This window comes from Muntiacus reevesi, chromosome 10 (genome assembly GCF_963930625.1).
Source record: "Muntiacus reevesi chromosome 10, mMunRee1.1, whole genome shotgun sequence".
NCBI classification, from domain to species: Eukaryota; Metazoa; Chordata; class Mammalia; order Artiodactyla; family Cervidae; genus Muntiacus; species Muntiacus reevesi.
The window spans coordinates 8,791,565-8,810,242 of record NC_089258.1 but is presented as its reverse complement, the minus strand read 5'-3'; the positions used below and the strand labels follow the sequence as shown (position 1 = coordinate 8,810,242).

Here is an 18,678-nt window from a genome sequence, read left to right as displayed (position 1 = left end):
TTCCCTTTGTCAGAGCATTGCCATCCAGTTTCCTTTTTCCAGCAATGTTTTTAGGTCACTTGACTGTTGACTGGCCCCTCTTCCATTCTTTTAACTTTTATTAGTTTATTTCCTTTGGTATTTCATGTTAATAGGGTCTCAAAAGGGAAAGAAGACTAATTCATGTGCTCAGTCTACCATATTTAACCAGAAACTTCCAGTGATTTTTTTTTTGTTCTTTCTCTTTTGTTTTTAAGAAAAATATAGAAATTTCCTAACCACACAGGCGCATTTTTAAGTGTAAAACTTAACAATGTTAGGTGATAGGATTTATTATGAAAAGTAGCCCGTCTACCTGGTAATAGATACTGTCAATTCCACAGACTATCAGTAATTCCACAGCTCTCATTAAGTAAAGCAGATGTTTAAATGTTTGGTCTCCATTGTTTTACCAGTAACATGTTAAAGTATCATTATGATAAACTCTTACTGTTGAAGTTTTGCACCAAATGCCCAAGTATTTAAAAAAGAAGAAGAAGAAGAACAACAACAACAACTTTGAGGATTTAATTTTGACACTTTAATACTTTATTAAAATTTAAAATTACCTTGAACTGGTAATTAGTTCTTTGAACACCAAGGTTTGAAGACTGTGGAAGGGTGAGAGTGACATGTGGGAAAGTTACACTGTACTTGACTTCACATCTCCCTGTGGAAGAAACTCTGAGTCTAATGACCTGCACTGTTCCTTTCCTCTAGGAAAATCAGAAAGTTAAGAAAGATCTTTTAGAAGCACAGACAAGCATAGCCTTTCTTCAGAGTGAACTCGATTCTTTGAAAAGTGATTATGCTGATCAGAGTCTGAATTCTGAAAGGTATGAAACTTCACATTTTACTTTGTAGTTTGAATGGAATGTTTATTTGGGTGACATCCATGTGAATGAAGCTTAGCTATGTAGTAATAAGGGTTATTTATTAACTTTGCTAATATTTTCTTTGCTTCCTAAAGATTTTATGTTTAATGTCAGATCTAGTGATTTTTGTGTTTTTAATTTTTAAAAACAAACTGATTAGCTAGTTTAATTATTGACTGCTCAGAAAAGTGCAGGGCTTAGAAATGTTTGAATTAAATGGGAGCAGAAGAATATACCTAAAGTATTAAGAGGCAGTGCTAACTGAGGTGCTTTGAAGGTAGAAATTCCAGCCCTGCAACATAAAAATAATGGAAGGCTAAACATCTTAGGAAGTCATTTTATTTTACTATGCTTTAGATTTGCAATATGGTATTAATATAGGATCTAACACACACATGTACACACAAAGGCATGTAATTATGCATAAGGAAGATACACATAGATATTTATATAGGAGTATTGTAAATATGAAAATGCATCTCTATGCATGAGTATATGCATGTATCCCTTAGTACATGTACACTTGAGAAAAATACCTTGTGTTTTGTTTGTTGTTTCGCCAACCTTATTCAGAATTAAGATTGTGTAATGGAAAGCTTCCTCAGGTGGCTCAGTGGTAAAAAATCCACCTGCCAATGCAGGAGATCTGAGTTTGGTCCCTGGGTCAGGAAGAGCCCCTGGAGTAGGAAATGGCAATCCACTTCAGTATTCTTGCCTGGGAAATTCCGTGGATAGAGGAGACTATAGTCTATGAGGTTGCAAAGAATCAGACATGACTGAGCATGCACACGCAGAGTGAAAAGCAGTCATACATTTATTAAGTGCTTACCATATAAAGGTCCCTGAGCTAGATAAGAAGTTATGAGTGTGGAGTACATTTTAAAAAAAAGGAAAAGATGTGGCCTCTGCTCTTTGAGAACTTCAAATTTAGTTGGGAAACTTAACAGCTAAAAGGTTACTGAGTTAAACAGCATAAGAACTCAACAATGTCAGAAACAATACCACCAGCAGTGTCACACGGTGGGTTTATTGCCATGAGATGGTAGACAAAGTGTTCTTTTAGTTCAGAAAGGTGGAGACTTTATTAAAGAAGAGACACTTGAGTTAGCTTGTCAACAAGTAACACAGGTCCCACTGACAACTGCCTGACACTCTCTTTAGTACTTCATTAGCATTAACTCAGTCACAGTTTCCTATGCAATAGGAACTTTCCTTATCCCCATTTTACAGATGGAAAAAGAGTCTCAGAGACATTCCATGTGTGGCAAAACCCAAAGCAGAGGCAAGGACATAAGGAGGGATATGACTGGTTTGGGGAACAGTGGTCAGGCCCAGTGGACAGAAAAAGATATTTTGAATGGAAAGGCAAAAGTTTTAAAAAATTTAAAAGCTTTAAAACTAGTTTCAGGCTGTAATATAAGGTCCCAGAATTTTTGGCTAAGGAACTTAAATCCCTAGAGACAATTGGGAAACTTGTAGCCTTATCAAGAGTACAAATGGGCAAGTTAGTTGTTATGGACAAAATCTGACAGCCTGAGGGTCTGGGGAAGATAGTGATGGGGATTTTCTGCTTAGAAATGGGGCTGGGGTGGGAAAGGGGCTGGAAGGAAGTGGCTGATGTTCTGAATGGACATTTTAAGGAGAAGGCCAGGACTGCTTTGTAATAAAGCAACAGAGGACTTGCTGAGCATGAGTTTATAGTGAACAGAGAAAGCCTGGTTCTGTGGATCCCTCCGTGGCCTAGGGTGCAGAGGGGAGGGCCAGCAGGACTTGGAGCACAGAGATAAGAAAGGAGTATTAGTAGAGCTGGGATTGGGGTTGCGTAAGGCTTGGAATGAGCAGAGAAGAGTCAGAGGTGAGAGAGTGGGTTGGGCTGAATGGGTAATGTGAGCGCAGGTGGCGAGCAGGCTTAGTAGAAGGCCAGGGGTTCAGTCCCAGTAAGGAGCAGAGCCAGGGCAGTGAGCTGGGGTGGAGGAGCTGTGGATGCTGCGAGGGGGAATGGAGGAAGCAGAGCCTTGCAGGAGGAAGCAGAGGTATGGGTATGCTTGTGGCTCACAGGGAAGAAGAGTCTGCTACTGGGCTCAGAGGACCTGAGCAGGAGCATGGAGACATAGAAACCATGGTCAAGGACACAGGACTTTGGAAGAGGTGGAAAGGAGTCTGGGAGAGTAGGTATAGGTAAGGCAGGACTGAACACCTAATGCTCATTCAAACATAAAATGTAATTTTACAGGGATCTGGAAATAATCCGAGAATACACAGAAGATCGAAATAGTCTTGAGAGGCAAATTGAAATACTCCAGTAAGTTCTCATATTTCTCATCACACTTACATTTAACTTATGTTTTGTTAGTAAAACACGTGCCACATATAACACGAGTTGCCATATATCAGAGGCTGGGTCAGGAGATCCACACATGTTCTTCTTGATGTGGTGACTTTAGCACATTAGTTTAGCTTTCTGATGCTGCTAATGCTGCATAAACTCCTCCAATCCAGGAACGAGATTATAATTCTCTAAAAGTTCTCTTAAATCAGGTTGGTATGTCCAGCGTATCTTTATAATACGTTTATTATACTGTAAAGAACAGCAGCCCTGAACTAATCCGCTCTCCATGCAGCTCTGCACACAGAGGTTTCAGGCATCCCACACAGTTCATGTCACATCACTAGGCATACACGATCGTTCTCACGCAGTTTATTGTGCCTGGTTAGCAGTATGTTTTTCTTTTTTCAAAATCTCTTGGAAATAGTACACCTGCTCTGTCAGCTCTGCAACTAAGCTTCAGAATTCATTCTCTGCGGACCTCACTGACAAAACCTCCCCTATCCCTGATGCCCTTTCTCTCTTTTCTCCCAGGCAATATTTTCTTCTGGTTTTACTTCCCCCAGATAATGTCAGGTCAGGCTTGATGATTTTTTTCACCATTACAAATGCTTATTAAGCCTCACCTGTGGCACTGATAGAATTGATATGTTACAAAAATCCTGTTAATTCATGTATTCATTTATTCAGCAGGCTTTCATTTAGCACCTTTTATGGTTCAAGTATGGGTTTGGGTAGACTCCGGAAGTGGGTGATGGACAGGGAGGCCTGGCGTGCTGCGTTTCATGGGGTCGCAAAGAATCGGACACGACTGAGCGACTGAACTGAACTAAACTGAACTGATGGTTCAGGTATGCCAGGAGCTGACACTCAGAGAGGCACTCAGCCTCTCTCCTTTTGGGCTAGTCTAGGGGAAGAAGATGGGACCTGATCAGTACGTCTAAATATAATGTGCCAAAGGAGAGAGGAGGGCCAAGGGGAGCCATGTATCTCATAAGGGCATTCTCCTATCCAGGAAGGTCCAGGAAGTGTTTTTGGAGGAAGAAACAATTGAATTGAGTTCTGAAGGATGAATAAACCTGAAGCAGGGAAAGAGTAGCTGGTTTCTAAGGAAGAGACTATTTGATTTTAGAGGTTGCTGAGGCTCTGGCTGTTTAAATGGCTTCTGTAAGATATATGGAAAGTAAGTGCCTGAGTTGGGGTTTGAACCCTGAGTCAATATTGGAGCGTTTTTAAAATTATTTTCTTTTTTTCTGAGTACTTGTTTTATTTTTTTTTATTTTATTATTATTGTTTCCATTTATTTTTATTAGTTGGAGGCTAATTACTTTACAATATTGTAGTGGTTTTCATCATACATTGACATGAATCAGTCATGGATTTACATGTATTTCCCCATCCCGATCCCCCCTCCCACCTCCCTCTCCACCCAATTCCTCTCGGTCTTCCCAGTGCACCAGGCCCAAGCACTTGTCTCAGGCATCCAACCTAATTGAAGGATAATTGCTTTACAGAATTTTGTTGTTTTCTGTCTAACTTCAACATGAGTCAGCCATAAGGTATACATACGTCCCTTTCCTCTTGAACCACCCTCCCACCTCCCTCCCCATCCCACCCCTCTAGGTTGCTACTGAACCCTATTTGAGTTCCCTGAGCCATGCAGCAAATTCCCATTGACTATCTATTTTATGTATGGTAATGTAAGTCTCCATGTTACTCTCTCTATACATCTCACCCTCTCCTGCCCTCTCCCCATGTCCTTAAGTCTGTTCTCTATGTCTTTCTCCATTGCTGCCCTGTAGATAAATTCTCTGGTACCGTCTTTCTAGATTCCACATATATGTGTTAGTAAACAATGTTTAACTTTCTCTTTCTGACTTACTTCACACTGTATAATAGGCTCTAGGTTCATCCACCTCATTAGAACTGATTCAAATGTGTTCTTTTTTATGGCTGTGTAATATTCCATTGTGTATATGTACCAAAACTTCTTTATCCATTCATCTGTCGATGGACATCTAGGTTGCTTCTATGTTCTAGCTATTGTAAATAGTGCTACAATGATCTGTGGGATACATGTGTCTTTTTCAGTTTTGGTTTCCTCAGGGTATATGCCTAGGAGTGGGCTTGCTGGGTCATATGGTAGTTTTATTCCTAGTTTTTTTTTTAAGAAATCACCATACCATCTTTCATAGTAGCTTTATCAATTTACATTCCCACCAACAGTGCAAGAGGGTTCCCTTTTTTTCCACACCCTCTCCAGCATTTATTGTTTGTAGACTTTTTGATGATGGCCATTCTGACCAGTGTGAGGTGATATCTCATTGTAGTTTTGATTTGCATTTCTCTAATAATGAGCGATGTTGAGCATCTTTTCATGTGTTTGTTAGCCATCTGTATGTCTTCTTTGGAGAAATGCCTGTTTAGGTCTTTTTCCCACTTTTTGATTGGGTTGTTTGTTTTTCTGGTATTGAGTTTTATGAGCTGCTTATATGTTTTGGAAATTAATCCTTTGTCAGTTGTTTCCTTCGCTATTACTTTCTCCAATTCTGAGGGTTATCTTTTCACCTTATTTATACTTTCCTTTGCTGTGCAAAAGCTTTCAAGTTTAATTAGGTCCCACTTGTTTACTTTTGTTTTTATTTCCATTATTCTAGGAAGTGGGTCATAGAGGAACTTGCTTTATGTCATCCAGTGTTCTGCCTATGTTTTCCTCTAAGAGTTTTATAGTTCCTGGTCGTACATTTAGGTCTTTAATCCATTTCAAGTTTCTCTTTGTGTATGGTATTAGGAGGTGTTCTCATTTCATTTTTTCACATGTAGCTGTAACATTGGAGCTTTTAACTGGTACATAAGGTGCCTGGGAGTACAGCACCAGGCCACAAGTAGGAGGAGCCAGAAGGAAGTGTGACGGAACACAGCAGATCTATCCCCCAGCATGGAGGGGAGAGAGAGTAGCTAGGGCGGGCTGGCTTTAGGCCTTTAGGGAACAGTAAGGCCTGCACCAAACCTGTCTTAACAGTGGAGCTCCCTGAAGGAGAAGCAGCTTCCACAGCATGACTGACTCACTCCTAAAATGCCTGGAGACCTTTAAAGAGGGTTGACACATTGTTAAGTTGCACTTCTAGTAATGAATTGATGATCTCAGTTTAGAAGATTTGAAGGGAAGTGGTAGAAAGTTACAAGAGGTAATAGGTCCACCTTCTGAACATCACAGCCTGAAAAGAAAGTGGTGACAGTGATCCCACTAATACTTTCCTTATCTACTTATTTATTGTATGTATTTACTCTGTAGAACAGCTAACAGGAAACTGCATGACAGTAACGACGGCCTGAGGAGTGCCCTTGAGAACAGCTACAGCAAGTTCAACAGATCCTTGGTATGCAACAGGATTTTCTAACGCATTTTCTTCTTTCTTGTGGTATTTTGATTAAAAAATCGTGTATTTTCTTAGAACTTATAAGAATGAGAAAACAATTTCATATAGTAAAAGGAGGCAAGATTTTCCCAAATTAAAAAATATGCCACTACTCTGCATAAATAAATGTGTAGATGTTTGCCAACTCTTTGTTCAGTGTTCCAGAAAACCAGAGAAAGGTGTAAAAGGTGTGGCCTGGGTGCTGGAAAAGTTTACAGTATGGTAAGGACTTGAGGGGGCTTCCCAGGTGGTGCGAGTATAAAGAACCCTCCTACCATTGCAGGAGACATAAGGGACCTGGGTTCAATCACTGAGTCAGGAAGATCCCCTGGAGGAGGAAATGGCAACCCACTCCAGTATCCTTGCCTGGAGAATCCCATGGACAGAGGAGCCTGGCGGGCTACAGTCCATGGGGCTGCAAAGAGTCAGACATGACTGAAGCAACTTTGCACGCACGCAGTGAGTTAGGATGTGCACAGATACCACTAATATAAAAAGTGAGATGTCTCAGTTCAGTTCAGTCGTGTCCGACTCTTTGCAACCCCATGAATCGCAGCATGCCAGGCCTCCCTGTCCATCACCAACTCCTGGAGTTTACTCAAACTCATGTCCATCGAGTCGGTGAAGCCATCCAGCCATCTCATCCTCTGTCGTCCCCTTCTCTTCATGGAGGTACAGATAACTATTTCCCTGTTGAGAGAAGAGGGAGAGTGCTTCTGGCCGAGGAGTTTATTTAGACTCTTTGGTTGTTCTTTGTGGTTATGAGATCACCAGAGTGGAGACCTTGGACTTTTAAACCCTCCTACAGAAACAGGCTAAGGCCCATTTAGAATTTTGAGGACCTTTTCCAAACCAGAAAGCCTCTACCCTGACTTTTCGAGGTTTCAAGATTGGGGTTCCAGTGCCACAGCTTTGGGTGTGGATGAGTCAGTCACTAAGTCAAATGATGATTAGAGAAGAGACTAATCCAAAGCTGGTACTGTTAGGGTCCTGGAAAATCCGGGAGCCAGGATGCCCCTTGAGGGCTTATATGGCAGGGTTTGGACTTCAGACATGAAGAGAGAGAGTCCTTTGGGCATTTGTTGCACTTTTTCACTTGATATCTGTGCTTACATTTTCTCATATAGGATACCAATTTCTCAATTACCTTAGTAAATTAGTGTGCTACAGGTTTTTTCAATGTATATAAAATGTTTAAATGGAATGACAAAATATTATTTCTATATTTTATGTATTACAGCGCATAAATAATATCTCACCAGGGAATACAATTTCTAGAAGCAGTCCTAAATTTAATCTTCATTCTCCTCAACCTCTGGGCTATGACAGGTATGTTAACACCTTTTTAACTTTTTGTTTGAATTCTGGATCAAAGTTAAAAGGAAAGTACGTTTCCTTAGAGGTGAATTAAAAGAATATATTTGGGGCACTAATTTTTATTTTCTACTATCTGTAAATTTCTGAAACATGAAACATGTAAAGATTAAAGTGTTTTAAAGTGTTTCAGAGAGGGCAAAGTGATTTCTTTAAGATGTTATCATGACTTGGTTTTGTGTATGCTCACCCTTACTTCATCCATATTATTTCTATTGTTTCTTAGACGTGCCCTTTGTAAGAGGTGTTTCAGGGAAGGCAGTGGAACTACCATATGTGATGTGGTGGTGTATGCTGTTAAGACTCTTGGAACAATCTGTAAATGTTTAGCAGCTCAGTATATATTGTGCAAGTTATGTTCAAGGGAAGGGAAACTTTCAAAACAAATAGAAATGTAGAGAGTAGATGCTTATGAGTTAATGTACTAAAGGAGTCACAGAGGCTTTCCAGAAGTGAGAATTTAGCTCTATTTTTAATCAAATGAAGTGAAATGTTGACCCTGATATAACTTGAGATCTTTCAATGAAAACTAAAAGATTACATTTGTGTACACATGTGTGTATATATACAATAAATCCCCTATATACAAATGAGTTCCATTCCAAGAGTGCATTCACAAGTCCAGTTTGTTCATAAGTCTAACAAAGTTTGGCTAGGTACCCAAGTAATACAACCTGCTCTATGATACTGTATTGTTAATAGGTTTATAATATTTTCACACAAATAATACGTAAAAAGCAAACTCAAAAAATAAAGCAAACATTTTTAATCTTGTGGTCCAGTACTTTGGAAAGTACAGTAGTAAGTACAGCAGCTGGCGTATAGCGGCTGGCAGTGAGTGAACAGGTAAGAAGAGTTACTGACTGGAGATAGGAGAGGAGGTGGGAGATGGTAGATCTGAAGGATTGTCAACAATGGGAGATGGAGGGCAATTTCACTCATGCCTGACATTGATGAAATGCATGTTCACATATTTGAAAGTTCACAACGTGAAGGTTCATATGTAGGAGATTTACCATACGTGTCCAGTGTTGTTACTTAGAAGGCTCATTTTGTAGTGTATCAAAATTTGATGGTAGAAGTGAGTGCATAAACTGTAGATCTCTGGCCCTCCATTTCTGTTGCCACTTTCATGTTTTATGTTCCTTCCCTTTTCATTTGAGAACTTTTGGGCTAAAGAGTAATGCACTTAATATCTTGGCAACAGCAAAATGGCCAGATAGCTTTTCCAGAAGGTCTATTTTCAAAGGTTATTGGTGATCACTTTTAATAAAATTTTATCCAAATATCAGAATTTTTTCACTGATTTGTGAAATAAAAAAGTTTAATGGTATCTATAGGCATCTTACTTTTCTCTTTTTGAGAAATAGATATTACTTTTTTAAATATATGGGTGTGATGCTGTTTTTCTTTACTAATGCTTAAGGTCAGTTCTAAGCAAATAAGGGGAAAGCTAGATTACTGAAAATTATTTCAGAAATTTCACCATGATTCATTTTTGAAAATAGTGGACACCATGAATAAGGCTGGTAGTACTAAACAAAGAGCTCCTTAGCAATATGACTAAGAGACAAAGTCATCACATCCCATTGCCTCAGTGATAGGAATGTAGCACTTCTGTGCTCATAACCTTGAACAGTCACTAGAGGGCCACCATGATCCAGACTGATGTTCCTTTTGGGGGGAGTGAACTGAACTGAACAGTCTGATATAGGAAGTTAATATTTTCTTTTCTTTTCGATGCTAATGTAAAACTTATTAGTCATCAGATCACAAGAGAAAAGAACAAAAGAAGAAGAAAGGGAAAAAAGACCTACAAAACAAGACCAAAATAATCTTGAAAATGACAATAAGATTGTTTTTGTTTGTTTAGTTACTAAGTCATGTCCCATCTCTTTTCCAACCCCATGGTCTGTAGCCTGCCAGGCTCCATCATCCATGGGATTTCTGAGGCAAGAATCCTGGAATGGCTTGCCATTTCCTTCTCCAGGGGATCTTCCTGACCCAGGAATCGAACCCATGTCTCCTGCTTGGCAGGAAGATTCTTCACATTGATAATTACTTTAACACATTTTTTGTGTGTGTGTGTGATAACAGATCAATTTTAATTCTAGCACCAGAGACATATTTATGTCTTTTGTTACCCAAACATTACTGACAAGAGACATTTCAATGTTCACTTACAGAACAAATCCCCAGCCATAGACGCTAGTTTCTCTAAAATCACCCCGTCAATAATGTGGTAATGTAAATGGACTAAATACTTCAACCAAAAGACTTAGAGTGACTGAATGGATATAAAAACAAGACCCATATACGTGCAGCCTACAAGAGACTCACTTCAGATCTAGAGACACACACAGATTGAATGTGAAGGGATGGGGAAAGGATTTCCATAAATATGAAAATCCAAAGAAAGCTGGAATAGCAGTACTTATATCAGACAAAATAGACTTTAAAATAAAGACTATAAGACAAGAAGGATACTACATAACGATCAAGGGATGAATCCAAGAAGATACAACAATTGTAAATTTATCTAAACCCAACATAGTGAAAGTGAAAGTGAAGTCGCTAAGTCGTGTCCGACTCTTTGGGACCCCATGGTTGGGATTTTCCAGGCAAGAGTACTGGCATGGGTTACCATTTTCTTCTCCAGGAGATCTTCCGGACCCAGGGATTGAACCCAGGTCTCCTGCATTTTCGGCAGACGCTTTGCTGTCTGAGCCACCAGGGAAGTCCAACATAGAAGCACCTAAATATATAAGCAAATATTAATGGGAAAAAAAAGGAAAAATCAACAGTAACACAATAGTAGTTGGGGACTTTAACTTGCATCAATGGACAGATCATTCAGATAGAAAATCAATAAGGAAACATAGGCCTTAAATGACACATTAGACCAGATGGCTTAATTGATATAGCAAGAACGTTCCATCCAAAAGTAGTAGAATATACATTCTTTCAAGTGTACATGGCACATTCGCCAGGATAAATTATATGATAGGCCACAAAAACAAGCCTCAGTGAATTTAAGAAAACTGAAATCATATCAAGCATCTTTCCAACCACAACACAATGAGATGAAATCAACTACAGGAAAAAACTGTAAAGAAACACAAACACATGGGAGACTAAGCAATATGCTATGAAAGAACCAGTCGATCACTGAGAAAGTCAAAGAGGAAATCAAAAAAATACCTAGAGGTAAATAAAAACTAAAAAATAATGATCCAAACCTATGGGACACAGCAAAAGGAATTCTAAGAGGAAAGTTTATACAATACAAGCTTACCTCAGGAAACAAAAATCACAAATAAACAACCTACCTTTTACACCTAAAGCAATGAGAAGGAACAAACAAAATCCAAAGTTGGTAGAAGAAAAGAAATTATAAAGATCAGAGCAGAAATAAATGAAATAGAAACTAAAAGATATAGAAAAGATCAGTGATACTAAAAGCAGATTCTTTGAAAAGATAAAATTTATAAACCTTTAGCCAGATTCATCAAAAAAAAAAGAGAGAGGGTTCAAATCAATAAAGTCAGAAATGAAAAAGGAAAAGTTAGAGCCAATACCACAGAAATACAAAGGATTATAAGAGACTACCACAAACAACGATATGCCAGTAATGTGAACAACCTAAAAGAAATGGACAGATTCTTAGAAAGGTACAGTCTCCCAAGAATGAACTAGGAAGAAATAGAAAATATGAACAGAACAATTGCCAGTAATGAAATTGAATTCATAATTTTAAAACTCCCAACAAACAAAAGTCCAGGACCAGATAGCTTCAGAGGTGAGTTCTGCCAAACATTTAGAGAAGAGTTAGCAATTATCTTTCTCAAATTAGTCCAAAAAATTGCAGAGGAGGGAATACTTCCAAACTCATCCTATGAGACCCCCATCACCCTGATACCACAGACAAAGGTATCACTAAAAAAAGAAAATTATAGGCCAATATCACTGATAAACATAGATGCAAAAAAATCTTCAACAACAAAAGAAAATTGTAGCAAACCAAATCCAACAATACATCATGATCATACATGATCACACATCATGATCAAGTGGAATTTATCCTAGGAATGCAAGGATTTTTGTTTCAATGTGATATAGCACATTAACAAGTTGAAGAATGAAAACCATATGATCATCTCAATAGGTGGAGAAAAAGCCTTTGACAAAATTCAGCATCCATTTATGATTCAAAAAACTTTCCAAAAAGTGGGCATAGAGGAAACATACCTCAAAATAATAAAGGCCATATATGATGGACCCACAGCTAATATCATACTCAACATGAAATACTGAGAGCATTCCCCTAAAATCAGGAACAAGGCAAGGATGCCCACTCTTGCCACTTTTATTCAGCATGATCTTGGAAGTCCTATCCATAGCACTCAGAGAAGAGAAAGAAACAAAAGGTTTCAAACTGGAAAGAAAGAAGTGAAACTCACCGTTTGCAGATGACGTGAAACTATACATAGAAAATCCTGAAGATGCTACCAGAAAACTGTTAGGTTCATCAATGAATTGGTTAAGTTCCTGGATACAAAATTAATTTGTATATTAATTTAATTAATGTAATTTGTATATTACAAATTTGTGATATTATGATAATATAATATTACATATACAAATTTGTATGTTTTGTCATTTGCATATTAATTTTGTATCAATTTAACAGAAATCTGTTGCATTTTTATACACTAACAGTGAACTATCAGAAATTGAGATATTTTCATTTACCATCTCATCAAGAAGAATAAGAATACCTAGGAATAAACCTACATAAGGAAGTAAAAGACTTGTCTTGGAAAACTGTAAGACAGGGATCCCCAACCCCAGTCTGTAGCCTGTTAGGAACCAGGCTACACAAAAGGGGGTGAGTGGCAGGGGAGTGAGTGGGGCTTCATCTGTATTTATAGCTCACAGTACGGCCTGAGCTCCGCCTCCTGGCAGATCCGCAGCAGCATTAGATTCTCATAGGAGTGTGAACCCTAACCCTAAAGTCAAGGCAAAATATCCTGAGGTTGCCACAAAATAGAAATAAAGTGCACAAGAAATGTTATGTGCTTGAATCATCCTTAAACCATACCTCCCACTCTGGTCCATGGAAAACTTGTCTTCCACTGAAACCAGTCCCTGGTACCAAAAGGTTGGGGACTACTGCTATAAGACACCAATGAAGGAAATTGAGGATAACACAAATAGATGGAAATATATACTGTATTCTTGGATTGGAAGAATTAATTTTTGTTAAAATGACCAGTGCAATCTACAGTCAATGTAATCCCTAACAGTGTAATCCTTAACAAAATACCAAAGGCACTTTTCACAGAACTAGAACAAATAATTTTAAAATTTGTGTAGAAACACAGGGCACCCTGAATAGTCAACATCATCTTGAAAAAGAATATCAGAGCTGGAGGAATCATACTCACAGACATCAGACTATGCTACAAAGCTGCAGTCATCCAAACAAACACATACATAGATCAGTGGAATAAGAGAATCTGGAAATAAATCCATGCACTTATGGTCAATAAATCTATTACAAGGAGGCAAGAATATACAACGAAGAAAACACAATATCTAAAGTAGCTGTCCTGGGAAAACCAGATAGATTTATGTAAAAGAATGAAATTAGAACATTCTCTAAGACTATATACAAAAATAAACTCAAAATGAATTAAAGACCTAAGTGTAAGATCAGGCACCATAAAACTCATAGAGGAAAATGTAAGCAGAACACTCTGATATAAATCATAGAATAGTTTTTGGATCTGTCTCCTAAAACAAAGGAAATAAAAGCAAAAACAAACAAATGGGACCTAATTAAACCTACAAGCTTTTACACAGTGAAGGAAACTATCAGAAAATCAAAGACAAACCACTGAATGGCAGAATATATTTGGAAATGATATGACCAATAAGGGGTTAATATCCAACATACATAAACAACTTATACAACTCAACATCAAAAAAGCAAAGAACTGAATTAAAAAATTGGCAGAAAAACTTAATAGACATTTTTCTAAAGAGGATGCTAGTGGCCAATAGGCATATGAGAAGATGCTCAACATCACTAATTATCAGGGAAATTCCAATCAAAAACACAATGAGATATCACCTCACACCTGTCAGAACAGGTATCATCAAAAAGAACACAAATAACAAATGTTAATGAGTATGCAAAGAAAAGGGAATTCTCTTACACTGTTAGTGGGAATGTAAATTGGTTGCAACCACTGTGGAAAACAGTATAGAGGTTTTTCAAAAAACTAAAAATGGAACTATATTATGACCCAGCAATTCCACTTCTGGGTATGTATCTGAAAAAAAAAAAATTCTAAAAGATATATGCAGCCCAGTGTTCATAGTAGCATTACAATAGCCACAATATGCAAGCAACCTAAGTGTCCATCAGCAGATGAATGGATAAAAAGGATGTAGTGTGTATATATACAGTGAAATACAACTCATCCATTAAAAAAAGGAATGAAATTTTTTGCCATTTGCAACAACATGGATAGACTGGAGGCCATTATGCTAAATGAAATGTCAGACATAGAAAGACAAATACTGTATGATTTTTCTTATATGTTCAGTTCAATCTCTCAGTTGTGTCCGACTCTTTGCGACCCCATGAACCACAGCACGCCAGGCCTCCCTGTCCATCACCAACTCCCAGAGTCCACCCAAACCCATGTCCATTGAGTCAGTGATGCCATCCAACCATCTCATCCTCTGTCGTCCCCTTCTCCTCCTGCCCTCAATCTTTCCCAGCAACAGGGTCTTTTCAAATGAGTCAGCTCTTTGCATCAGGTAGCCAAAGTATTGGAGTTTCAGCTTCAACATCAGTCCTTCCAATGAACACCCAGGACTGATCTCCTTTAGGATGGACTGATTGGATCTCCTTGCAGTCCAAGGGACTCTCAAGAGTCTTCTCCAACACCACAGTTCAAAAGCATCAATTCTTTGACACTCAGCTTTCTTTATAGTCCCACTCTCACATCCATATGTGACCACTGGAAAAACCGTAGCCTTGACTAGATGGACCTTTGTTGACAAAGTAATGTCTCTCCTTTTTAATATGCTGTCTAGGTTGGTCATAACTTCCCTTCCAAGGAGTAAGCGTCTTTTAATTTCATGGCTGCAATCACCATCTGCAGTGATCTTGGAGTCCAGAAAAATAAAGTCAGCCACTGGTTCCACTGTTTCCCCATCTATTTGCCATGAGGTGATGGGACCAGATGCCATGATCTTAGTTTTCTGAATGTTGAGCTTTAAGCCAACTTTTTCACTCGCCTCTTTCACTTTCATCAAGAGGTTCTTTAGTTCTTCTTCACTTTCTGCCATGAGTGTTGCCATCTGCATATCTGAGGTTATTGATATTTCTCCTGGCAATCTTGATTCCAGCTTGTGCTTCCTCCAGCCCAGCATTTCTCATGATGTACTCTGCATATAATTTAAATAAACAGAGTGACAATATACAGCCTTGACGTACTCCTTTTCCTATTTGGAACCAGTCTGTTGTTCCACGTCCAGTTCTAACTGTTGCTTCCTGACCTGCATACACGTTTCTCAAGAGGCAGGTCAGGTGGTCTGGTATTCTCATCTCTTTCAGAATTTTCCAGTTAATTGTGATCCACACAGTCAAAAGCTTTGGCATAGTCAATAAAGCAGAAATAGATGTTTTCCTGGAACTCTCTTGCTTTTTCGATGATCCAGTGGATGTTGGGACTTATGTGTGTCTAAAAAATGCAACAAACTAGTGAATATAACAAAAAAGAAGCAGGCTTAAAGATATAGAGACCCAACTAATAGCTATTAGTGGGGAGGGGAGGAAGGAGCAATATAGGGGTAGGGTAGTAAAAGGTACAAACTATTAGGCATTAAAAAAGCTATAAGGATATATTATACAACACAGGGAATATAGCAAATATTTTATAATAACTATAAATGGAGTATATAACCTTTAGAAATTGTGAATCACTATATTCTGTACCTATAATTTATATAATAGTATACATCAACTATACTTCAATTAAAATTTTTTTAATCAAAGCATCCTGTAAATTTAGTTTTATTTATTGCTTTTGTGTTCTTATTTTAAGTTGTATATTTGTTTTAGTTTTGTGTTTTTTCTAAGAACTCTAAAATATATAATAACTTGTGTTATATTTTTACATATTTAATTGTAATGAAAATATTCTTCAGGCAGAAAGATTAGTTTACTTTTGAAAGGTTATGTATATTAGTTGAGTTTGAGAAAGTCTGATTTATACCTATATTTTTAAGTTAGATTCTATATGAAGGTGTCTTTTCAATCAGGATTTTTTTCTCTGTCATTCCTAATCAGAAATACAAATAGGTTAAAAAAAAATGGTTCTGACGAATCATAACATGGAGTTGATTTTGTACTATATTATAATGAAATGGTTTCTTTAGGTTCCTTACAGCTTGACCCAAAATCAGTTTTAGAAGGAGAGTTTCATAAAAGATGAGACAAATTTAAAAAAATGTACACACATTTAGCTAAGCAGATTGAGATATGGTATGAAATTCCTGTCGCAGGAGAAAGACTTTATAATTGAGCAACATATTTACAGAAAGTTAGGTTATTAAATTACCTTTTTAGTTAATTTTAAACATATGATAATGATACCAAAATATTTTTGACTTCTCAGGTTTATATGGCTTATATTTCTGTAGAGATTACCCTTTCTTGTGTAAGAATATTCATCTGAGAATATTTCTCATATTTCATATGAGAATATTTCTCATATCTGGAGATTTATGTTTCCTTCCCATTTCCTCTTTCTGATGATATCATACATGCCAAGTGGCTAGCATGGTTCCCATTGTGTAGTAGGGACTAAATAAGTTGTTACTCTTGTTTTATTTCAATATAAACTTAGACACTTATGGGAATCAAATGGAAAAGCAAAATAAAATGAGAAGATGAACATTTATAAAATATTGGAGTTACCGAAGTGGAAAGATGCATAGAAGTCGGGATTTCTAGTTTTTCTATGATGCACCTTCCTAGGAAACTCTTAGTGGCAGAAAACTCATCTCGTATGCCAAACCATTCCAGGGTCGTACATTTCTAATTGCTTGTCATTTTTCACCATGTTGATTAGAGATGTGACTCCCGGAAAAGTTTATCAGTTGGCCCTTAGTGTCACCTCTTCCAAGTATTTGAGGAGATAAGAAACGATTACAACTTAAGCCAGTGCACTGAATCATTTCTCAGACCGAAGGGTTATAAGTCTCAAGTCACAATAGAGATATTATCCAGAAATGAACACACTGTTCAGAATATGGTCCGGCCACATGAGAATATAAAGGTTCCCATGTTCTGTATACATTTTTGTTAACACAACTTGAGATTGAATTTACATCCTGGACATTCTGATTCTTTTTGTATAAGGAAAGTGACTTTTTTTAATGACTTCCTTTATTAAATGTTTGACTTGACTTAATGTCTTTATCTTAATCAATTTTTGCATAGAATGAACTGTTTCTTTGAGTTTTTTATTTCCCCTGATGCTTAATCATGGAATACATTATAGCTCTTGGTAAGAACAAAGATATTGGTCTTGATTGCATTGCTGTCTGATTCCATTGCTGTGTCATCTTGAGCATCACCAGTCCTCAGGTAGAGCAGTCCTCTCCTTTATTACCAGGTCATTCCGCTCTTCCTACATGGATGAGGACTGTGATTCGCTGGCCCTCTGTGACCCCATGCAGAGGATGAATTATGATGTTGACAGCCTGCCTGAGAGCTGCTTCGACAGTGGCTTGTCTACCCTGCGAGATTCCAACGAGTATGACTCAGAGGTGGAGTACAAGCACCAGAGGGGATTCCAGAGGTCGCACGGCGTGCAAGAGAGCTTTGGGGGTGATGCTTCGGACATGGACGTAAGCCCTGAAGTCACTGCTTCAAGTCCTAGGCCTGCTCTCCTTTCTTCCACAGAAATATATATCCCACCCTGTTTGAGCTTTACCTGTCATGGGCATTGTTTCAAAGGTTATACCGGTGAAACATAGTTGGGAGAACATTTTTCTCTACCAAGTTAGGGAAAAAGGAGAACAGATTTCCTTTTGTGGCCACTCTGTTCCCTAACAGCATTGACTGTTGATTCAGCAGCATACTTTTCTTCTTTTTATTTCACAATGTATGTGTTTAATGGAGGACTTTCTTTGTTTTTTAATGACTGACTTAAAAAAAAAAAAAAAACAGGTTCCTGATATAAGGGATGAAGAGACATATGGCTCAGAAGGCGTGGCTTCCATCCTGGACTGGAAGCCCCCAGGATCTGCCAGTGAAGGCAGCGTCATTAGCTCCTCAAGAAAGCCCATCTCCGCGCTTTCACCACAGGTACATGGTTTCAGAGACACTTCTCTTCATGAACACTCTTCATTTTCATGTCATATAAGTTACTAGGAAGAAAGCGGGCACTGCCTTTGTCACCCACTGTGGCTTCCTTCCCCTAGACAGACATGGTGGATGAGAGCCATAAATCTTCCAGCTCGCAGAAAGCTTACAAGATTGTGCTGGCCGGGGATGCTGCAGTGGGGAAGTCGAGTTTCCTCATGAGACTTTGCAAGAATGAATTTCGAGGAAACACAAGTGCTACCCTGGGTACGGTTC

General features: G+C 38.2%; 1 protein-coding gene and 1 long non-coding RNA gene across 2 annotated transcripts in view; one reads left to right on the top strand and one right to left on the bottom strand.

Moving 5' to 3' along the window:
- Nucleotides 1–18,678, top strand: part of RASEF (RAS and EF-hand domain containing) — a 93,777-nt gene that overhangs the window by 54,932 nt on the left and 20,167 nt on the right. Inside the window, exons 6-12 of the mRNA XM_065947011.1 lie at nt 739–854; nt 3,127–3,195; nt 6,515–6,599; nt 7,879–7,967; nt 17,711–17,945; nt 18,268–18,405; nt 18,522–18,669. Of these exons, the coding sequence (XP_065803083.1) occupies nt 739–854; nt 3,127–3,195; nt 6,515–6,599; nt 7,879–7,967; nt 17,711–17,945; nt 18,268–18,405; nt 18,522–18,669 (880 nt within the window). The remainder of the gene's footprint in view (nt 1–738; nt 855–3,126; nt 3,196–6,514; nt 6,600–7,878; nt 7,968–17,710; nt 17,946–18,267; nt 18,406–18,521; nt 18,670–18,678) is intronic.
- The window catches only part of LOC136176597 (uncharacterized), a 165,973-nt gene continuing 157,899 nt past the window's right edge, over nt 10,605–18,678 (bottom strand). Inside the window, exon 4 of the long non-coding RNA XR_010664602.1 lies at nt 10,605–10,767. This is a non-coding gene — a long non-coding RNA (uncharacterized lncRNA). The remainder of the gene's footprint in view (nt 10,768–18,678) is intronic.